This window comes from Bubalus bubalis, chromosome 4 (assembly GCF_019923935.1).
Source record: "Bubalus bubalis isolate 160015118507 breed Murrah chromosome 4, NDDB_SH_1, whole genome shotgun sequence".
Lineage (NCBI taxonomy): Eukaryota > Metazoa > Chordata > Mammalia > Artiodactyla > Bovidae > Bubalus > Bubalus bubalis.
The window spans coordinates 99,332,230-99,355,657 of record NC_059160.1 but is presented as its reverse complement, the minus strand read 5'-3'; the positions used below and the strand labels follow the sequence as shown (position 1 = coordinate 99,355,657).

The window sequence follows — 23,428 nt, the reverse complement described above, 5'->3', positions numbered from 1 at the left end:
TGTTGGAATAACTCTTATCTTCATATGCAAACGTTATGAAACCATTCTCAGAGAATTCAGAGTTGCTATCCAAATGTCAAGTGTATTTACCATCCTTAGAGGACTAATATTTTCACAGGAAAAAATTCCATTAAGTTACTATGGAGACAAAGTAATGAAGATAAATTAAGAAATGCTGTCAGTCACTGGAAAGGAAAATATCAGAATCTCTTGTGTAAAAACACCTAAGAATAGACAGCAAAAATTTTTATCAAGCCTAGGCCTTCTGAATAGACTTATGATTTATAATGTTATTTTTCTGACAGTTGACAAAGCAAATATTACCCCGTTCTTAAAAGACACAGCTAAGTGGCAGCTCTTTAGCACTGTGTCCTCTCAAGTTTGAAACGATGTTAAGAATTTTTTTTTAAATCGTGAATTTTCATCAAGCATACCTACCTCTAAAACTAAAGATGGGGTTTATTCTGAGCCATATGTAACACTGATACTCTTGAATCATCAAGTGGTGTGGCGTGTCTCCAAGGTGATCCAGTCATGCTGAGCAGCAATGCCCAGGACCACTTCATTACACGGGAGTGGTTGGGTAGGTCTCTGAAAAGTGGAATAGGTGTACTGGGATGTGCAAACCTCCCACCCTGTGACGTGATTTAATCATTTCATATCAGCCTTCAAGGTTAGTACAGGGACCTTCACAGTATCTGGCTAAAAAAAAAAAAGCTCAGGTAGAGACTCACCAATGACTTAGGTTCTCCTTTCATTAATTTTTTTTTTTTTTTTTTTTTTGCTGGACTATTCAGAAGATATGGATAGTGCAGAAATGAGTGGATAATATGGTTTCTCTCTCACTTCTCACTGGCCGCTCCTTCAGAACACTCTGGTGCTTCTGTACTCTGTTCCTCCAAGGCACCAAGCTCCTCCCAGCTCTCCATCTTTAGCCTCAAGTCACCCTCTCCCCACAGTGAACATTCCCAGCTTCTCTCTTGGGCTCCCTTGTGATACATTCTTTCATAGTGTTGCACTTCCTTTAGAATTCTGGCAGTGGCCGATTTGACTAACTTCATTTAGTGTCTGTCCTTTGGACTAAACTACAAGAGCGGATTTTGCTTATTTGCCATCGTATCCTAATCACTGTTTGTGGTCCCTGGATCCTGGTAGTTTCATAATTATTTGGTAAATAATCATTCCCAAACTGAACTCTTGAGCACTGCTCATATTTGCATCCCTCCCCGAGACTAGTGGATAATGTCTTGTGTATGTGGAGGCAATTAACATGTGCTGAATTTTGTCATGTAAAAGTGGAATCTTTTGTAAGAATAATTTGAGAACTGTCCAGATATGATTGTGAAGAAATTCAGTCCTAAATGAAAGTGTTTCTTTAATGAGAACTTAGCGATTACTTGAGTATCTTGGAGAAAGTATTTTTGGACTGTAACTTGTAAGGATTTATTGATCATTCTCAGCAGCAGGATTCTTGGTTTCTCCCTGTGCATTAGAAATGTATATGGGTGGTCAATTTTATAGGTCACCATAAAATTGCATCTTGCAGAAAATAATGATTTCTTAAGCGCATAATAAATGGTTAGTCACTGCTGTAGTTTGGACTGTTTAGTGTCATTAAAAAATCATTCTACAATCTTTGTGTTAGTTTTTCTTCTTACATTCATCCTGTTGACCACTGAATAAGATGTTTGATATTCAAAAATAAGAATTGAGCAGCACAGCAACACTTGAATTATTTTATTCAACAGCTTAAGCTTATCACTCCCAAAAGCTGCAATAAAATCAGCATTCAGGTAAGAGATGATCCTACAGGTAAAGAAGACCCTACAGTCCTCTTTTCATTAAATACTGAATGGTGGTTCAGACTATACTTAGTAGTATAGTTTGTCAAAAGATGTAATTTTTGAGAAGCTGGACTCAAATCCTTCATCTAGGGAAGTTTTGGAAATATGCTATGACTGGAACTTTTATTAAGTTATGAGAATCAAGGATCTAAGAACTGTATTACTTCCTAAAAATGTCTGAATAAAAGCTGTTATTTTGAATGTTGAATTCTCCATAGGTAATTGTTTAGACATCAGAAACTAGTTCACACAAGCTTGCACTTAAACATATTTGTTTTACTCTCCTTTATAAGGAAGACAATTGGGAAAGAAAATTTTTAAAAAAGATATTCCACCCCCAAAAGGCCAATCATCTTTAAAAAATTCATTCTGCAAAGTCTATTTTTATTATTCCTGTGAACTTATGACAAGGAATATATCCAGGAACAAGGCTTCAAAATCTATGTTCCATTGTTTGCAGTTACCTTAGATTTTAACTAGGTGTGCAAGTTGACTTCTGACCATGGGGAATCCTCTCCATGCATGGATTTATGGATTGCTGAGGCCATGGCAGATAACCAGTTCCACAGAAGCAACTTCATGTTCTTCTGAGGAAGATCCATAGCACTGTGGAACAAGGAATATAAATGAGCAATGCCACGAGAGACTGCAAACTGGGTTACCAAAATACAGCCCTCAAAAATGAACTCTGAAGGTGGAAAATCTTAAAATATTAAAATAGGCATTTTAAAATGGTTTCAGCTATCATGTTAAAAGTACTGACGAACATTTAATAAACATGGCACATGTTTCTTAGGCATCTAACAGTCAAAATAACTGTTCATCCAAGCTCATTAAGTAGAGATGATGTATAAAGTTGTTTAAAAGGAAACATTTTCAGCATTGCCAGAATTATTAAAAAAAAAAAAAAAAAAAACTCAAGCATCTAGAGGAGAAAACACCAAATGAAAATATTCAAACTGTAGTAATAAAATATTTGGCCTTTAATCATTTCCAGTTAAATTATATTTGAAAGCTCTACCTCCCCCACCCATAGTCATACACACAACACACCAATTTTTAAACGTTTTGTAATGGCCAAAGATGATAGGTTTATTAATGGAACTCACTTTTTCGTTAGTTTTTGACAAGTGGCTAAATCATTTTAGCCTCCAGTCAGTTCCATTGCATTCCTCAATCCCTTTCCTGATGTCTTAACAGTTAATGTCCTGTACCATGAAGAGAGCTTCCTGTGCCACTTTGGGAATTCTCTGTTTGGGGCTTAAATACGTACAGTTCATAAAGTTCTCTCTCTCTTCTTCAGCCCCCACTAGGAATGATAAAGGCATTTCCAGAGGCAAATGATTCTCTTCCTCCGTCTGCTCATCCTCCGCCAGCCCCTCTTCTTCCTCTGCTATCTCCTCCGCTTCGTCCTCCTCATCTTCCTCTTCCCGCTCCTCCATATAATCAGCCTCTTCGCCCTCCTCCTCATCTTTGGCCTCTGACTCTTCGTCCTCCTCCTGGCTCTCCAGCTCCTTGCCATCACACTCCTCCTCGTCACACCACTCCTCCTCCTCCTCTTCTCTCTCACCTTCCTCTTCCTCCTCCACCAGCTGTGAGGTGGCCGTCTGTTTTTCCTCGTCTGGGTCAGGACTGAAGACGAGAGAGGGATTCTGCACAAAGCTGTACAGAGTATCTTGCAGCTCCTCGTCTTCCTGGCCACCGCTAGGTGGGGCGTCGTTTCCGAAGGCGCCCTCCGGGGAGGCTGTGCCCGCCGCCTGGGCCTGCTGCGCCCGCAGCGCCTCCTGCTGGCGCTCTAGCTTCTCCTGCTGCCGCATGTCCTCGTAGATCTGGTTCATGATGAACTGCGTGGTGTTGCGCGGCGCCCGCATGCCAGGGGCGCGCCACCCGTACAGGTTGACCGGCCGCAGCAGCGTGCTCAGATCCACCGGAGGGCTCCTCTGGGCGGAGCGGCGAGGGTGACGGCGCAGGCCGCGGCCCCGGCGACCCCAGCGCTTCTTTCTGCCCGGGGGCCTTGCCCAGCCGGGGTTCCAGGGCCCATGGCAGCAGGAGCAGCAGCAAAGGCAGAGCGGATGCAGGCCGTACACCCGGATCACTTGCACCCGACCCGGGGGCTTCCTGAATCCCGCCGGAGGTGGGCACCAGGGCCCTCTCCAGCGCCCCCAGTTAGAATACACGGCCCAGTAGGGACGCCAGGGTGGTTGGAACCAAGGGCCTGGACCGTATTGCTGCTTCGCCTGTTTCCTCGGGGGCTCGTATTCGGCCTTGGGGCCGTAGCGAGGCCGCCGCCTGTAAATGGGAGCGCCCCTGCGCCTTCGGGGGCCAGAGGACCAGGTGCGTAACGGGGCTGAGGATGCCCAGCCGCCGCCCAGATTAAGAGGATCCTCTTTTGTGTCGAGGGTCTGGGTCATGATTCAGGGTGCTCTGAGAGGTCGACACGGTAGCGCCCTAGGAGCTGTCGTCGCGTTTGGACAGATCTGACGGTCTCAAGGGCCTCGTTTCTCTCTCTGCCCAGCACCACGTGCCCGCCGCTGGGATCACGCCTTTGTCTCCAGAAGGATCCCCGCCTCTCTGCTCGCTCAGTCGCTCTCCGCGTAATCTCTGATCCTTCGCACCCGAGTTGTCTCGCCAAGGCGGGTTGGGTGGGACTGGGGCTGGGTAAGGATGGTGGGTGAGGAAGGTGTTGGTGGGCAACGCGCGGTGAGACCCGCTCCTGCGTCCCACTCACACCCGCCTCAGTGGATGCGCGGGCTGGGGCCGGGGGAAGGCAGGGGTCGTGCCGTTACCTTCTGCTCCCTCTCAACCCAGGTGCTTCACCGTCGCCGTCCGGGCCGGACTGGGGTGGCGTGGGCCGCGGCAGCCTTTAAATACTGGCCAGGGGCCCCGCGTGCCCACCGCATCTTTGGTCGCCCTGGGAGACAGCCAATTGGGGTTGAGGTCGTTCTCCCCGGGCGTGGAGGTGGGGTTCCGGCCGGAACAGGTGCCCAGTGAACATTCGCAGGGGGCTTGTGACGTAGTTTTTGCGGGAGGGAGGGCAGAGGCTGGGTTTGTGCAGCCCACGTTAGGAACCGCCTGAGGCCGTTTTCCTTTGCCCCCTCCGACCATCTTGAGGTGCTGGGTTAGAGAAGATGGACCTTCAGCCGAACCCAGAGGTGGGGGTTGGGGAGAAACTTGTCTGTTGAAAAACAATATCCTATGCCTTTGGGGTGATGGAAGGGGTAAAGAGAAAGCCCCTGGAGTCGGAAACAGGGCACCACGCCTTACTTTGTGGCCACTGCTCTAACTCCTGGAGCTCTGTTTCATCATGCATAAAGCAAGATGGCAAACGTTTATTGCTTGTGCTTTTTGTGCAGGTGGGCTCGTGGCACACAAGCCCCACACCTGCTCTGTGAAGTAGGCATGGTCACCACATTTCGTAGGTTAGGAAGCTAAGACGTTAATTTCCCCGAGCTTGTGAGGTCAGTGAATTTAAGGGCTAGTGTTTAAACGTGTTTGACCTCAGAGCCCAAATTCTTAGTGAGGTTACTGCAGTGCCCAAGCACCTTAAACAGGACTGTGACGAAGAGTACAGGTCAAGCACTGCATTAATTGTAGTATATCATGTAAATGTGCTTTGATTAAACATTACCAGGATGTTTACCATGGGTTTGTTTGTAAGAATGCTACAGTGCCAATTGTTTTTCCTTTTGTCCTTTTGTTAACCAGGCAGCATGGTACCTTGGGAGCCTCTGTAATATTACAGTTAAGAATATGGGCTTCGGTTTAAATAGACAAGAGCCTACCCTGAATGATTCCCTTCAGTCCTGTTAGACTCTTTGCGACCCTATGGACCATAGCCTGCCAGTCTCCTCTGTCCATGGAGTTCTCCAGACAAGAATACTGGAGTAGGTTGCTATGCTCGCCTCCAGAGTATCTTCCCAACCGAGGGTAGAACCTGTGTGTCCTGCGTCCTCTGTGTTGGCAGGTGGACTCTTTACCACTAGGGCCATCTGGGAAGTCTAGGTTTATCCGAATCTGTAGAAGGTGTAATGTCAAGAGGAGCCCTAATGACCTCTAATAAAAACTATGGACTTTCGTTGGTAATGATGTGTCACTGTAGGTTCATTATTCATAAATAAACCACTCTGGTGGAGGATGTTTATAATGGGGGGAGAGTATATGAGGAATCTCTGTACCTTCTTCTCATTTTGCTGTTGAAGAATCTGCCTGCCAATGCGGAAGACTGGGGCTGGATCCCTGTGTTGGGAAGATCTCCTGGAGAAGAAAATGGCAACCCATTCCAGTATTCTTGCCTGGGAAATCACATGGACAGAGAAGCCTGGCGGGCTACAGTCCATGGGGTCACAAAGAGTCGGATATGACTTAGCAACTAAACAACAAAAATAAAAAATAGAGGTACTTCAACTTCAGCTCAGCAATTATTAACTTCTGGAAGCCTCCAGTTCCTTACCCATACCATTGAGTATAGTTATAGTGCCTGTTGCATAGAGTTATGTTAAGGATTAAGTATGGATTAAAGCACTTAGCACAGGTACTCTGTGAGCACTTAGTAACTAGGAATTAGCATCATTATCATACTTATATGTTTTAGGACTTGTCAAGAAATTGATACAGTACATATAGAGATAACTAATCTTATGCCGGAAGCAAAAATAGACGAGATGTCCCCATCCTCGTGTCCTTTTTCTTGTCCCAATTTTGAGAAATAGCAGGAAAGTGCCACCAGCTTTGACCCTATAGAAAGCTATCGAGTATATTCTTTTATTACCTTCCTGTGCTCAGTGAATTGTGCAAAATGGAACACTGCCCAGTGGGAACTGAGTCCATACAGGCTTCCATTAAATGACAGAGAAGCAAAATGTGGGGAAGCCTTGATGCTTGCAAAGGTCATTATACTTTCCTGGTTGAAAATTGAGAACAGTACAGGGATTCTTGGATCAGCTCTCCACCCTGTGATGTGGGACTTATAGACTCCACAGACATCATTCAAGTTCATTTGCTCTGTGGTTTGCTGAGGAGACAAGTCTGCTTGAGTCCCAGGGCAGAATGCTGACATTTTAAGCCTCCAGTGTCCATTTTTGAACAGAGACTCCCACATTGGGTGGTGACTCACCCCCTGATCTGCTGAACTTGGAACTGTGCCATTCCAGATTTATTTTTCTAAGAACATATATGATATATGATATTGAGTTTTAATTGAGATCTCTAGAAATTGAGCATGTTGATTAGTGGAATTCCTATCCATTTCTTTCTTTAAAAAAAGATTACCTCAAGGATAATTAAGGGCATTTTTTTATTCAGTTGATGTGAACTTTATATAAGTAATACTTACTTTATACACTTTTTTCATGGTGAGATATATATCTTTCAGATCTATCCTCCCTACTTAAAAACATTAATGCAGAATTGTCTTTTTTTAAGAAAAGCAGCAAATTACCATTTATGATTTTTATTTTTTTCAGTAGATTTACATGATAATACCGACTGTTCATGTACTGGTAAATTACCCAAGAGAATTGGCACCAAAGATTGTTAAGCACCACCATCAGAAATGCAATCAATAAATTTTAAAGACTTTTAAAATTGACCCATATTCTTCAAATACTGCAAAAGGACATACTTTGATTCAACATTAAAATCCAACACACCATATTTTTATACATTGTATCCATCTAGATTGCTACATTAAAAATTCCCACAAACTTAGTCATCCATACTTAAAACAACATGTACAGACATTTGTTTTCTCAGCATTTCCAAATGTTGGGATCCAGGAACAACTTAGCTGTGTTTTCTGCTCAGGATCTCCCTGGGGCTATGATAGAAGCATTTGGCTGTGCTCTCATCCTGGAGCTCAATTTGGGAAAATCTGCTCTCAAGATCATTCATGTTATTGGCAGAATTTATTTCCTTGTGGCTGTTTAACTGAGGGCCCTAAACTTTAGCTTTCATGTTGGCTGAGGAAGTACTCAAATTTGGAGGCTAACTGCAGGTTGGCAAGGACACCAGTGGTTAGAGGCAGTCTGCAGATCCCGGTCATGGGCTTCCTCAATGTGGCCACTCACCCTCTCCTGCTAGCCAAGAGCCTCTCCTCCGTGCTTCCTAGCACGGTGAACACACAGAGACACATATCTGTGTGTGTCATAATCATGGGGCTTGACTTTTGTGACATCCCTGACCTTTGTCATTTCCTCTTGGCTAGAAGCAAGGCCCAGGTCCTACCAGCGCTCAAGAAGAGAGGTTGACACAAAGGCACGAATTCCAACAGGCAGGAAATCGCTGGGGATCACCTTAGTCTGCCTGCACATGTTTCAAGTAAAGGCAGTCAAATAGGTCCTTTGTAGTAACTAGTTACAACTTGGGAGATTTTCATGATAATGCTGCATTTTGAAATTCTGATGAGTGCCATGTAACAGCATTAGTTTTGCTATGTTTTATGTTATTCAGAGCATTAAGTTGAAAACACTGCAGTCTTGATTGTGCATTTGGGTGACTTGAAAAGAATGAATTCTAACACTGGATGGCAGTAGTAACTCAAGATTCAGTCAGTAGAAGTCCTTATACCAAAGAAACTGAAATTAGACACTTTGTAAAAAATACTTTATCACATATATCAAGTTACTCCAGGTTGCCAATATTAATTATCCTTTTTTTTTTCCTGGAGTGGTAGAATTGGGTATATTTATTAGATTTTAGCATTGTTTTTTTTGACTGGAGTTTGGAAAGCTCAGCTCCGCTAGTTAAACTGGTAAATAAAATTCTTCAGAGAAAAGTGGAATATACCTGATATATTTGGTCAGAGAAATGAAATACAAAGCATATTTCAGATTTATCTTTGTAATCAATGTGTTTCTATGAAAGTGAAAGTAAAATTGAAGTCACTCAGTCGTGTCCGACTCTTTGCAACCCCATGGACTGTAGCCTACCGGGCTCCTCTGTCTATGGGATTCTCCAGGCAAGAGTACTGGAGTGGGGTGCCATTTCCTTCTCCAGGGGATCTTCCTGACCCAGGGATTGAACCCAGGTCTCCTGAATTCCAGGCAGACGCTTTAACCTCTGAGCCACCAGGGAAGCCCCAGTGTTGCTATGATATACATAAAATAATGTAAACGTAACTCCTTTTGCAGCTGCTGCTGCTAAGTCGCTTCAGTCGTGTCCGACTCTGTGCGACCCCATAGGCGGCAGCCCACCAGGCTTCCCTGTCCCTGGGATTCTCCAGGCAAGAACACTGGAGTGGGTTGCCATTTCCTTCTCCAATGCATGAAAGTGAAAAGAAAAATTTGCCTTTTTCCACCCTGAAGATATTCATGTAGTTTAAAATGTAGTCGCCATCTAGTGGTTACAGAGAGTAAGTGCAAAGTATTAAGCCTTTCTGACTTTTTCAAAGTGAGAAAAAAGAGATTCAAAATTACTCATTGCTTTCTCTCCACAATTTGGAAAGTTGTGGTGTTTGCAAGTAAGTAAGGCACCTTGTGCCTCAGGGAAAACCACTTGATATTTTCCATTTACAATTTTCATTTAAGTAAATTATGAAGGGAAAGTTTGTAATAACTACAAAGACGGTGTTGCTACAGATTTAAAGAGAAGTAGGGATATGAATTTTACACTTATAATAGTAGTCTGTGTAGGTATTATTTGCTATTGCCTTTTGAAAATATTACTAACCCTACAACAACTCAAGGTTTTTAGAGGATTAGCAAAATATATTGTAGTCCTGTTATCTGAGAAATATGTGTATTCAGTGAGAATTACTTAGGAATTTCAATATGGAGATGTTTGCTTATAAACAGTTTTAAAGTACACTATAATATGGGGCAATAAAATGCAATGTCCTCCCCCTTGGAAAAGAACCTGTAATATTTAGAGAAAAAGAAATGTGTATAGCATATTCATAAAGAAAAACTTTTGCTATAAAAAAAAGATTGTGTTTAATCAGAGATCAATTTTAGATCAGAGCTTTCAATTAAGAATGTGAGGTGTTTAAAGTGGTCATTTAAATAGGATACATTTTAAAGGAATGCCATCATCAGTTCAGTTCAGTTCAGTTGCTCAGTCGTGTCCGACTCTTTGCGACCCCATAAACCGCAGCACGCCAGGCTTCCCTGTCCATCACCAACTTCTGGAGTCCACCCAAACCCATGTCCATCGAGTCTGTGATGGCATCCAACCATCTCATCCTCTGTCATCCCCTTCTCCTCCTGCCCTCAATCTTTCCCAGCATCAGTGTCTTTTCCAATGAGTCAGCTCTTCGCATCAGGTGATGCGAAAATTGCATATTTTCAGGGTTATAGTTCTTACTTTGTCCTTATAGAGTTGATGATGAATTACATCTGTAAAGCAGCCTTGTGAGTAGGCAGTCACAATGCCCATGAGAATGTCAACTGACCCCATAGCTTTTGCATAATGATACTCTTTTTATCCCAATATTTCCTTTTCTTTCTTTCTTTCTTCCTTCTTTCCAGTCTTTCTTTTTCTGTCTTTTCATTCTTTCCTTTTCTTTTCCTTCTTTCTTTCTCTCGCTATCTCTCTTCCCTCTTTCTTTCCTTTAACTACAACTTCCCACACCCCACTCATGATTTTGTAGTCGTGGTGTGTTGAGAAGACTGTGAGAACAGAGGGGTTTTCTGTGTCATTTGTGGGGAGATCTGAGATCATCAGTAGCTTGTGTGGGCAGGGCATTGTTCCGTTGATTTATATTTCTGTCTTTGTGCCAGTACCATACTGTCTTGATGACTGTGGCTTTGTAGTATAGTCTGAAGTCAAGCAGGTTGATTCCTCCAGTTCCATTCTTCTTTCTCAAGACTGCTTTGGCTATTCGAGGTTTTTCGTATTTCCATACAAATTGTGAAATTACTTGTTTTAGTTCCTGAAAAATACTGTTGGTAGCTTGATAGGGATTGCATTGAATCTATAGATTGCTTTGGGTAGTATACTCATTTTCACTATATTGATTCTTATGATCCATGAACATGGTATATTTCTCCATCTATGTGTGTCATCTTTGATTTCTTTATGGCTTTTCTTTAGTATAGGTACACACACACACACACACAGAGTAGTCTCCTTTTTTTCCTTTTCTCATAAGGCCACAAATCCCATCATGAGGCCCCTACCTCATGACTCATCTAATCGTTATTAAACTCCCAAAGGCCCCATTTCCGAACATCATCACAATGAGGAGGGGGTTATTTAGAACTTCAATACACAAATTTGGGGGGTAAACATTCAGCTCATAACAACTTCCCTGTCCAGTCCGTACACCATTTTCTTGTATTACAATACAGGGAAAAGACACATCCATGGTATATGAGACAGGACAGTGAGGTGAAGTGTAGAATAGGTCTTTGGGATCATCCCTTAACCAGGGGCAAGTTGTTTAAGCTCTCTGATCTATGACTGGTATAGTCATTACTATCTTCAACTCCTAGGATGTTGTGAATTAATACATGCAGAAAACCTTAGTAGATGCCTAGTACATCTTTTGTGTTCAAGAATTGGTTCCTGTTGTAACAATATACATCCTTGTAGTAAGCTGATATCTGTTTTTCAAAATCAGTAGAGCTGTGTGTGCTAATATGGTAGATGTGGTAAGAGTGATCAAGGAGTAGTTTTAAGTGAAACAAGCAAAATAGTGATTATCTATTGTGTTTAAAAATCCATGTTTACATGTACTGACACATACATAATAGTGAGATATATATATATATATATATCAGTCATATATCCATATGTATTTTTGTAAAAGAGGAGCAGTTATTTTATGTGCAAGTTTTTGCTTCTTATGGAAAACTTGATAAAATAATGAAAGAAACCATTGACTATTTCCAAGGAGTGGAACTTAGGGTTTGCTGCAGGAAACAAACTCACCTTTCAGTGTATGCTCTTTTGTTATCTTTCAGTTTTTTGTATTATTATCACACATTTCAGAAAGTTCAACTTTCTCTCTAGAAGGTACTCCTTAACTTCTTCCCTACTGTCATTTTCATATTATTGTTTATATTTTCCATTTTCTACGTTTTATTTTTTCCACAGGCACAGAAATATTACCAATTAACTAATAATTTAGGAAAGGTCTAAAAATGAGTTGGCAGGGCTTTAAGATGATAAAATATTATTGTTAAAATACTGAAGCTATATGTATGTTGTGATTATAATGAATATTTTCCACAAGGCCCTTATCATTTTCAAATATTTTTATTCTTTTCTTCATTATCTTTAATGAATTTGAAAATAAAAACATGCTTTAGTTAAACAAAAGGAAAAGTTTAATTAAAACATTAAAATCTTGGCAATATACCTACACTGTTAATTTTTAATTTTTATTATATGATTAATTTAACGTTATATAGGATATGAATTCCTAAAACTTGAAAATTACATGTGATTTATAAGAATATCTATGAAATATTTTCTCTTAGTCTTCTATTTCTGTACACTTTTTGGTTTATTTCTGATTAATCTGGTGTTTTCTTAGACTACTACATTGCTATCATATATTAAAAATTTTAGCTGTATTTTATGTACTTATATCATCTTCCAGAGCATATTTTGAAAGTATCATGCTGAGTTTTCTTTTTGAAGAGAGCAGGAAGAATCATTTTGTTATAGGAGGCATCATAATGCTAACCATTATCTGAAATCAGACGAGACTCCCAATAGGCAAACGAGGTAAGCACATATAGGCTTGGGGAGTTTTGCTGAGATTGATAGGGTTTCCATCCAGTCGAATATCCTCTAGTGCCTTACGAATATAAGTCAAATTTTTAACATTGCAGAAGGTATCTTCATGCATCTCCATAATGTTGTTATTCTAAAAAGGATTAAGATAAATTATTAGATGGGTTATCACATATTCCTAGTATTGATGAATAATATAGTCAATTTTGCTTCACCCCTGCTTTTACGCCTTCGTTCCTTCTCTCATCCAGAAATGCAAATTATGCAACTGTTATATACATCAACACTTTCTAAAGCAGTGAGGATAAACCAATAAACATAATAGACGTATGCTTGCCTTTATGAAGCTTATACGTCAGTAATGGGAATATAAGATAATTAGATGAAAAAACAAATTTAAGGAAAACAAATTATTTCCAAAAATAATCTGACCTAAGAAGAAAGGAAAGTGTCTGTGAAAAATTATCTTAAGAGACAGCAGTGGAGCCGAGAATGGAATGACAAGGAGACATGGGCATGGGAGAGAGCTGAGGTAAGAATATCCCAGACAGAGAGAACACCAAGTTCAAATTCTGAAAAATATGCATGGAAAGTTCAAGAATGAGAAAAAAAAATGTCAAAATGGCTATTGGGTTGAAAGTTTTGTACGTGACTGTTAGGGCTAGTTGGTATATAGTGTTGCCCAAGTCTTCTGTTTCTTAGTTGATCTTATGGCTAGTTGCTCTATCCATTTTTAAAAGTGGAATATTGAGGAATCTAACTATTATTGTTGAATTGTCTTTTTCTCCCTTCAATTCTAATAGTGAAGTCCTTATAAATTTTGAGGCTTTGTTGTTAGGTACATATGTATTTATAAGCCTTATGTCTTTCTGATAGATTGACTCTCTATTTTACAAAGTGTCCATGAGGAATAATACAGATTTAGTGCCTATGCAGTATTCTATTTTCTTTGATAGGTAATACATACACAGTTAATAATTATCATGCCTTATCTTTAAGTCATTATTATGTATCAGTGAATGCAGCACACACTTTATAAACTAAAACTGAGATGCAGGGAGGTTTAGATACTTGTTCAATCAGTAAATAGTGTCAAGTAGAATTTCAGCCCAGGGAGTCTGCTTTTGCCAGATCTGTCATTCTCATAGTATGTTGGAAAATATTTTTCAAATGAATCACAAAAAGAGGTTTTTTATATGAGCATTAAAAATAAATATAAAATGAAGACAATGTAAATTAAAAACAGCCTTATATTGGATATTGGTAAGGTGATTGTGAAAGAGAAATATTTTTAAATGTTCACTTGATACTTTCTTAATCCTTAGAATAGGAAATGTAAAGCCAATCACTTCAAAAAAAATCTTAGATTGTATATGCAATCACATTATGTTTAAATATAACATTAGAGACCTGGTTACTCTGTGGAGTCAATAATTCAGAATTGGAAAAAAAATTTTCCAGTTCCTTTTATGGTTTCCTTGAAAATCCTCTTTCCAATCCTAAACCAGGCAAGAAATTCTCATTGACATAGACATTCACCCCCAGAAAAAGAGAAGACCAATAGAGAGCCATCCAGAAACCAGATAAGGACTAGAAAGGACATCACATTAAGGAAGTTAAATAGTCAGAAAAACTCTCAAGAGATAGGTATCCAAGAGCCATAGACAGATACACACACAAAGACACCAAAAAGAAGTATGGAAAGATGTAAACAGGAATGGAAGAAAGGACACAGAGGTAAATAATTACAGAATCCACAGAGCAAAAATAAAAAAGAATCAGGCTTGCTCTCACATAGCAGAATCACTTCTTGTGATGGTTTATAGTTTTCCTCCTAAAAGACTGTAATATTGCAGTATGATATTGTGTCTTTGAGCACATAATGGTTGTGTTCTCTACAGATTTATTCCATAGAACAGATGAAATTATTACAGAAAGTTGATTACAACTGTATACCAAAAGTTACATCTGAAATAAGAAGTAACTTATCTTTCTTTGTTTCAACAGCCAAAAGTGTTTTTTAATTGATCATATTGTAATATACTTCCATGGAATATATTTGGTTGGCCAAAGTTTGTTCGGGTTTTTCCATAACATCTTACAGGAAAAAAAAAAAAAAAACATGAACAAACTTACTGGCCAACCCAGTATTTAGAAAATATCAGATCGTAACGTTTTGAAAATGTGTTTTCACTCATTACTTCAAAGATAAAATGTAGCTTAAAGGAATTTAAAATAACGCAAGCTTTCAAATATGTTGGTTTAGAAAAAACTGCATTTTCTTAATCCAGAGAGATGAAAGTCCATCATCTCTCAGCAGATAGGAATGTCCTAGGATTGAATTTAACTCAGTTCATGGAACCTAAAATCAAGAGCTAAAACTGACATTTTTTTCCTCTGAAAGCCAGAAATAAAATTAAATTTTTCTTTCTCTCTTATTCTCTTTCATTTCTAATCTTCACACATTTCTTCAGCAGATGAAGCTCTTATTTTCTAAAAAAGAAGATTTGTGTGCCAAAAAGATGCATTATGACTTGGCAAAAAATGAAAATAAAGACTAAAGTTATCAGAAATAAATCAGTATAGATAGAGTCATGAATATGCAAACACCTTGTACTCAGAGTGAGATAGAGAATAAATGAGAGAAGAAAAAAAAAACCTATCACAGTGTATTAACATGCCATTATACACAGCTTTTGCATCGTGGCTTCCTCCCGTCTGCATCTGTTTTCCATGGATGTGTTGGACATAACTTACTAGTAGAAGCCTACCTGGAGGTGAAGGGCTCGCAGATTTTCTGGGAGTGGTAGAGGGATGTGGTCCAAGTTGTTATCCGTGAGGTAGAGATGATGGAGATCATACATATCCTGTAAACATTCCAAATGTAGGGCCTTAATAGAAATTAGTGGGCCACAGTCACACGGTTCATCCCCTGTCCATGAAACTACTTGTAAAATAACACATGCCTGTTCAGGTCTCGTTTTCTAAGTGAGTGAGTGAGTGAAGTTGCTCAGTTGTGCCCGACTCTGTGACCCCATTGACTGTAGCCTACCAGGCTCCTCAGTCCATGGGATTTCCCAGGCAAGAGTACTGGAGTGGGGTGCCATGTTTTCTAAAGTTGAGGCAAATTAGTTTTCTGTGTTCCTGGACTATTCAATTGAGTTCTGCAAGAATTGATAGCAAGCAAATATCTCTCGATGTAAATGAAACATCTTTCTTAGTCTCTGGAAGAACCTACTTTGTCCACTCTAACTTTCTCAGTTTAAGCAAGGCATTGATTTCCCACACAGAGAGTCTGCAGTAAAATTTTGAGGATTATGGTGAGAAATAACAAGAATTTCCTTCACGTTGCAGGAATGGGGAAACGAGAAGTTCTCCCCAAGAAAATCCTACCGCCTCCAGCGCAAGTAGCAAGAGGGCAGCCTAACAAGACAGAATATACCTTTAGATACAACCAGGTCTACTCCAACCAAATGTCACAGGACAAAGTGTGACTCACTGTCACCCATGCCAATAGACTCTGAGTGAGGGGACTAGATTTGATCTTTGCCAGGCTCTGAAGAGGTGCCTTAACTCCCTTGCCCGCCACAGTGGTGTCACAGGAACACAGGTGGAGATACAGGCTTTCTACCATTGCCCAGGGCTAGCGAATCCACACAACCCCTTGTAGCCTCCATGGGAGTTGTGAGATGTCCCTTCAAACAATAGCTTATATTTATTTGTTCAACAGATATTTAGAGAAGCAGCTCGAAGGGAGTTAAGCCTGGATAAGAAAGCCAAACTGGTTACTGTTCTCAGACTCTCTGCGGTTATGCCAAGCAAAGCCATTCTAACCCCAAACTTGTTTCCTTCACTTAGAAAATAAAATTCATAAGATTAACTGAATCCATCCCCCTTACAGATAATTTAGAAGGCTTCTACCCTCAAGCCACCCTCCACACTGTGCAAATAACTGTCCTTCCAACCACACAAAGTACTCTCCTTGAGTGGAGCCTTGGCAAATATGCATCATTTGGCTTATAGCATTCTTAGGTGCAACTTAACAGACTGGTGCTCCACCCACTTCTTATTCCAGCTCTGCTTTCTCTTCTTAGTTCTTGAGCAGCCTCAGAATGTACCAGGACACAGTGTTTCCCAAAGGCATGACACTTAGTGTTCTAAAGTTTATTTTAGGCATTAAAAGTCTCATCAAATTGAATCCCTTTGTGGAGATAAAAAGACTAGACACTGATTGCAAAGGGAATGGGAAGATTAAAGTATTTCATATTCAAACTTAAAACTCACTTTAAATGCTTCTTGCTTTATTCCTTTCCTTCCAAGTCTATTGTTGCTGATATCAATAAATCTCAAAGTGGTTGGCAATTCTGGGAGCTGCCTAATTTTGTTGTCACGCAGGACAAGCTCTCGGAGTTGAGGCAGCTTTCTGAATGCATCTTCATCAATCTCAGATATTAAGTTTGATGTCAGATCAATCCTTCTTAGATCATCTGGGAAAAAAAAGCATGAGAGAAGTAGTTGAATATGTTTCACTCACATAAAAATATAAATTTCCCACATATAAACAAATATAAACATGAATTAGAGATAGTTAATGAAACAATTATTTCTAACAACTTTATAAAAATTTAATAGACTACTGCTGCTGCTCAGTCATGTCCGACTCTCTGCGACCCTATGGACTATAGCCCTCTAGGCTCCTCTGTTCATGGGATTCTCCAGGCAGGAATACTGGAGTGGGTTGCCATTCCCTCCTCCAGGGGATCTTCCTGAACCAGGGATTGAACCCCTGAACCTTATGTCTCCTGCATTGGCAGACGGATTCCTTACCACTGAACCACCTGGATTTCCTCCAAATACTATTCATATTTATGCACTCCAAAGAAAGTGTAGCCTTAGCAAAGAAATTGACCCATTATATTTCATTATATTTAAAATAATTGATCTTTTACTTGAAAATAGTTTGAGAATATCAACAACTATATAGTGTCATGTGCATAAGTCACATCACTTCAATCGTGTCTGACGCTTTGTGGCCTCATAGACTGGGGATTGTCATTGGGATTCTCCAGGCAAGAATACTGGAGTGGGTTGCCATGGCTTCCTCCAGGGGACCTTCCCTACTCAGGGATCGAACCCACATTTCTTATGTCTCTTGCATTGGCAGGCAGTTTCTTTACCACTAATGCCACTTGGGAAATCCATATAGTTTCATAATGACCTTTAATGATTCATCATTCTTTCTTACTGTAATTAAAACAAACCTTCAAGCATACAAATAAGTAAAAATTGATTTATGAGACATATTTTAATATTCAAGTTTCATTTTTGGTACCAACATTTTATAATGCAAACATTTAGGAAACAAAAGGGAAGGATATTAGTGCCAGCATCCATACTTAGGCTTGCAAAATCATTTTTGTTGATCTTTTTAATTCTGTTAAAACGGGAATAGAAATAAGCTGTGTTCTTGGGCAGCGGAGGAATAGCATCAAGTTCATGGTCATCACAGTATACGGTGGTACTTATACAAGTACACAGAAGGCAGGTTGGAAAGTCTAAAAGGCAAAAAATATATGTAAGCAACAAGCAATTTCTAACAAATAATGGGATTACAAATGTTTATTAAGCAAGATTACAGTCTCATATAGACTATGCTGGCATATTTAATATCTTATGTAGTTTTCTATAAATAAAATACTAAAGTTAAATATAACAACCCAGGCTGCCCTTATAATTAATATAGTCTTTGTAATGTTTTAAAATTTTATTTTAAATTATCTACTGAATATTGCATGATTGTTGCTTTTATATTTATTGAAAATTCTATTTTCAGAAGTAAATATTAAGATTGCAGTTTTTGTAAATTTAAAACATCACATATAATATTTTTATTAGATCTTTCATTCAGTATTTATACAACCCACTGAAATAAAATCAAGGGAAAGGGTAGGACAATTATCATTAATATTAATTCACTCAATATGAATTTATTGAATCTATTCTATGTAAATTGCACTGTGGTAGCTGTTGGAACAGTGGTAACCACAAAGACACAGTTCTGTTTCATGATCTGCTGTGTAAGATGGATGTTAATCACATAAATAAAAGGATGATTGTGGTCAATGTCATGAAATATCATAGAAGCATAAAATAGGAGAATTTGATCCAGTCTGAGAGTCGTGGTTCTTTGAGGAGGTGATGACTGAGTTGAGATCTGCAGGAAGAGCAGGACCTGACTGTTCAGGTGAACTGAAAGAGTCTGCAGGCCGAAGACGCAGAGCGCACCAGGTCCCTTCACTCTGGGGGGACTGAAAGGCGGTCCCTGTAGCAGCAGCACAGAAGCTTCGGAATGTGTAGGACACAAAACACACAGGCCTATGGGCGGTGTTACAGGTTTGGTCTCTTGTCCTAAGGATGGGCAGGAGTATTACATGATCAGATTTGCATGTTAAGATATCACCCTGCTTGAAGGTGAGCTGGAAGACTGATTGATGGGGTAGGGGGCGGAGTGGGATGGGCATAGGGGCAATGAGTTATCAAGATAAAAGATGGTACTTGCTTGGCTATGATAATGTGATAGAAAGCCAACAGACCCCCCCACTAAAAAATTCAAGTTATATTATATCTCCATTTATTAATCTATTCTCTCTCTCTCTTTCACACACACACACACACACACGTACACAGAGCTCCCTCCTTCACTCTCTGCTTATTGGTCTTACTGATCTTATAGAGGACAGAGGGCTTCTAAGGGAGATAGAGAAGCAATGGTCAGAAGAAAAGAAGGATAATAGATGATCAGTATTATGGAGGCCAAGTGGAGAGATAGTTTGAAGGAATAGGGAATAGAAAATAATCTAAATCAGCTGAGATGTCAGTTAAGGACTGAAAAATCTCTCTTGAAGTAGTTATTGTGGAGGTTAAAGGAGACTTCTGTAAGAGCTGTGGAGTGATAAGGCTGGAAGCCAGATCACAGTCCCTGAAGGAGGATGTAGGAGGTGAGGAAACAGTTATACAACATGCATACAATGTTTCTGAGATGTTTGACTGTAAAGAAAAAGGAAAGAGATAGTGATAACTATAAGACCTATTTGTAGTGTGTATGATGAGGAAATGGACTAAAGTGGGAGAGATTTGAAAAAAAAAAAAATCCAAGGGGAGAGAGATTGAAGATGAAAAGGATCCTGAGAGGGCAGCAGGAAATGGAACTAAGAACACGATGGGAAGCATTTATATCCACATGAGGGAGCACAGACAGTTCTTCTGTTGTAACAGGAGGAAGGGGAAGAGGCGAGGATGTCTGTAAGTCAGTTCAGTTGCTCAGACATGTCCGACTCTTTGCAACTCCATGGATTGCAGCACGCCAAGCTTCCCTGTCCATCCCCAATTCCTGGAGCATGCTCAGACTCTTATGCATCAAGTTGGTGATGCCATCCAACCATCTCATCCTCTGTTGTCCCCTTCTCCTGCCTTCAATCTTCCCCAGGAACAGGCTCTTTTCCAATGAGTCAGTTCTTCCCATGAGGTGGCCAAAGTATTGGAACTTCAACTTCAGCATCAGTCCTTCCAGTGAATATTCAGGACTGATTTCCTTTAGGATGAACTGGTTTGATCTCCTTGCAGTCCAAGGGACTCTCAACAGTCTTCTCCAGCACCACAGTTCAAAAGCATCAGTTCTTCAGTGCTCAGCTTTCTTTATGGTCCAGCTCTCACATTCTTACATGACTACTGGAAAAACCATAGCTTTGACTATACAGACCTTTGTCAGCTAAGTAATGTCTGTCCTTTTTAATATGCTGTCTAGGTTTGTCATAACTTTCCTTCCAAGAAGCAAACGTCTTTCAACTTCATGGCTACAGTCACCATCTGCAGTGATTTTGGAGTCCAAGAAAATAAAGTCGGTCACTGTTTCCATTGTTTCCCCATCTATTTGCCATGAAGTGATGGGACCAGGACATGATCTTAGTTATTTGAATGCTGAGTTTCAAGCCAGCTTTTTCACACACCTCTTTCACTTTCATCAAGAGGCTCTTTAGTTCCTCTTCACTTTCTGCCATAAGGGTGGTGTCATCTGCATATCTGATGTTATTGATATTTATCCCAGCAATCTTGATTCCAGCTTGTGCTTAATCCAGCCCAGCATTTCTCATGATGTACTCTGCATATAAGTTAAATAAACAGGGTGACAGTATACAGCCTTGATGTACTCCTTCTCCTACTTGGAATCAGTCTGTTGTTCCATGTCCAGTTCTAACTGTTGCTTCTTGACCTGCATGCAGATTTCTAAGGAGGCAGGTAAGGTGGTCTGGTATTCCCATCTCTTTAGGGATTTTCCACAGTTTGTGGTGTCCACATAGTCAAAGCCTTTGGCATAGTCAATAAAGCAGAAGTAGATGTTTTTCTGGAACTCTCTTGCTTTTTCAGTGATCCATTGGATGTTTGCAATTTGATCTCTTGTTCCTCTGTCTTTTCTAAATCCAGCTGGAACATCTGGAAGTTCTCAGTTCACCTACTGTTGAAGCCTGACTTGGAGAATTTTGAGCATTACTTTGCTAATGTGTGAGATGAGTGCAATTGTGTGGTAGTTTCAGCATTCTTTGGAATTGCCTATCTTTGGGAGTGGAATGAAAACTGACCTTTTCCAGTCCTGTGGCCACTGCTGAGTTTTCCAAATTTGCTTGGTGTAGATGGAAATGTAGGTAAAACATGTTATGGCGTGGATATGCTGCTGCTGCTGCTGCTAAGTCGCTTCAGTCGTGTCTGACTCTGTGCAACCCCAGAGACGGCAGCCCACCAGGCTCCCCCGTCCCTGGGATTCTCCAGGCAAGAACACTGGAGTGGGTTGCCGTTTCCTTCTCCAATGCATGAAAGTGAAGTCGCTCAGTCATGTCTGACTCCTAGTGACCCCATGGACTGCAGCCTACCAGGCTCCTCCGTCCATGGGATTTTCCAGGCAAGAGTACTGGAGTGGGTTGCCATTGCCTTCTTCAATACCATGGATATAGATGTAGGTAAATCATGTGTCTGAAGATAGAAAGACCAAAGAGCCGTCAACCTGAAGACTGTATTTTCTTTGTGTAGGAGGAAGCTAAGCTCTCTGACGAGTTTGAGGAGTTTAGGGAGAAGGAGAGAATGGTTGTGAGACGTGAGATGGATGGAGAAAGTAAAATAGCCATGAGAGACAGAAGAAAAAAGTGATGAAAGACTTTCTTGGAATTGCTTGGTGATCCTCATTTGGCTGAGAGTTTGCTGATTTTAGCATTGGAAGCCTCGTGTCTTGGGATCCCTCACTCCCAGGCAAATCAGGACATTTGGTTGCCCTTGTTGAAGGATCCATTTGTGGTTTGAGATCAAGAATTAGTAATGCACCTACTAAGGTCTTGTTGTTGTTTAGTTGTTAAGTGGTGTCCGACTCTTTGCAACTCCATGGACTATAGCCCACTAGGCTCCAATGTCCATGGAATTTTCTAGGCAAGTATACTGGAGTGGGCTGCCATTTCCTTCTTCCTGACCCAGGGATTGAACCCAAGTCTCCTGCATTGCAGGTGGATTTTAGTGATTTTAATTATAAAGTTAGGATTCCCAAGAAAACAAGGTCATTAAATAGAAAAAAATCACTTATAACAACTTCAGGAATGAAAGCTATTTTAGGAATGGAACTTTGGGGAAAAAATTTAAGGGAGAGCTATAAAATATTTAATACTTGCTGCTGCTGCTAAGTCACTTCAGTCGTGTCTAACTCTTCACGACCCCATGGACTGTAGCCCACCAGGCTCCTCTGTCCATGGGATTTTCCAGGCAAGAGTATTGGAGTGGGTTGCCATTTCCTTCTCCTTAATACTTCCTAATTTCTCCAATTATTATAAATAAATATTTGCTACTCATCACAAAGTTTCAAGAAGAAAAGCATTTCATATATGACCATGCTAATTTAGCAGTAATTGCTTAGAGTAATTATATATAGTCACAACAATTGTTTTTAATTCTAGTTTTTTTTCCACTTATAACTCAAGCCTACTCAATGTAGCTTCTGAGTATTAGTTCTAGAAATTGATATTTATAGTAACAAATAATGTTTCAGTTTTTAATGTTTTAAATATTTCCAAACTATTTGACTTAAATAAATTTACAATTTACATTTAAGTTTTGAAGTTTAGAATTTACTTTTGTGCAAAGTAAAATATTAAATTTTTAATTTCATTACTTAGACTCCTTCAAGAAACAAATTTTTTAAGTCATAATTTTTCTTACATTGTTTCAAAATTTACATTATTGAGCCATACATTTTACTAGAGCTTTTCAAAAGATTGGGCATTCTACTCCTCTTAATCTTGGCACATCAGGTAATTCCAAATCAGCCAACTTTTGAAAGCTCTGAAATTACTTAAAAGTAAGTAATGTTCTAGAGATATTTAATATCCTTGTTTTGAGGACTTTCTGCCGGGTATGCACATTTCCTTCTCCTTGTGTGTGTATCTCCCTGGTTCTGTTTTTAGTATGTTCTATCACCCCACAAAAAGTTGACTGTGTGGGAAGAATACAATGTATTCATTAAAGACAGGATTTAGTGGTTTCTGTCTTCATTCCAGCACCATTACGTACCACCTCCATGATCTTGGACCACTCTTGGGGTATTTGGAATTTTAGTTTGCCTATTTATAAAGTGAAAATAATAATAACTAGCACGTATTTAGTACTATTGTGTCTCTTCAAAGACACAATATAAAACACTTCAGTGACTGGCGTGTTGGCAGCATTTCACAAGAGACAACTTTTCATATGACTTCTTAGTGAATAGTGAGAAACTCATAGAATCAGAGAGTACATTGGTCATTACCAAGGACTGGGGGGAGGGGGAACTGGTTTCAGGTGTGTAAAATGAATTATGTTCTAGACATCTGCTTACA

At 40.0% G+C, this 23,428-nt stretch overlaps 2 protein-coding genes across 2 annotated transcripts in view; both read right to left on the bottom strand.

The window, feature by feature from the left end:
• Positions 1–2,797: 2,797 nt before the first annotated feature.
• Positions 2,798–4,802, bottom strand: CCER1 (coiled-coil glutamate rich protein 1). Its single transcript, XM_044940661.1, has one exon. It carries the CDS (start codon positions 4,253–4,255, stop codon positions 3,038–3,040), a length of 1,218 nt encoding a protein of 405 aa, XP_044796596.1. The 5' UTR covers positions 4,256–4,802; the 3' UTR covers positions 2,798–3,037.
• Positions 4,803–12,230: 7,428 nt separating this feature from the next.
• Positions 12,231–23,428, bottom strand: part of EPYC (epiphycan) — a 41,262-nt gene continuing 30,064 nt past the window's right edge. Inside the window, exons 3-6 of the mRNA XM_006062955.4 lie at positions 17,918–18,076; positions 16,806–17,008; positions 15,293–15,388; positions 12,231–12,654 (exon numbers count right to left, since the gene is read on the bottom strand). Of these exons, the coding sequence (XP_006063017.2) occupies positions 12,484–12,654; positions 15,293–15,388; positions 16,806–17,008; positions 17,918–18,076 (629 nt within the window). The 3' untranslated portion in view covers positions 12,231–12,483. The remainder of the gene's footprint in view (positions 12,655–15,292; positions 15,389–16,805; positions 17,009–17,917; positions 18,077–23,428) is intronic.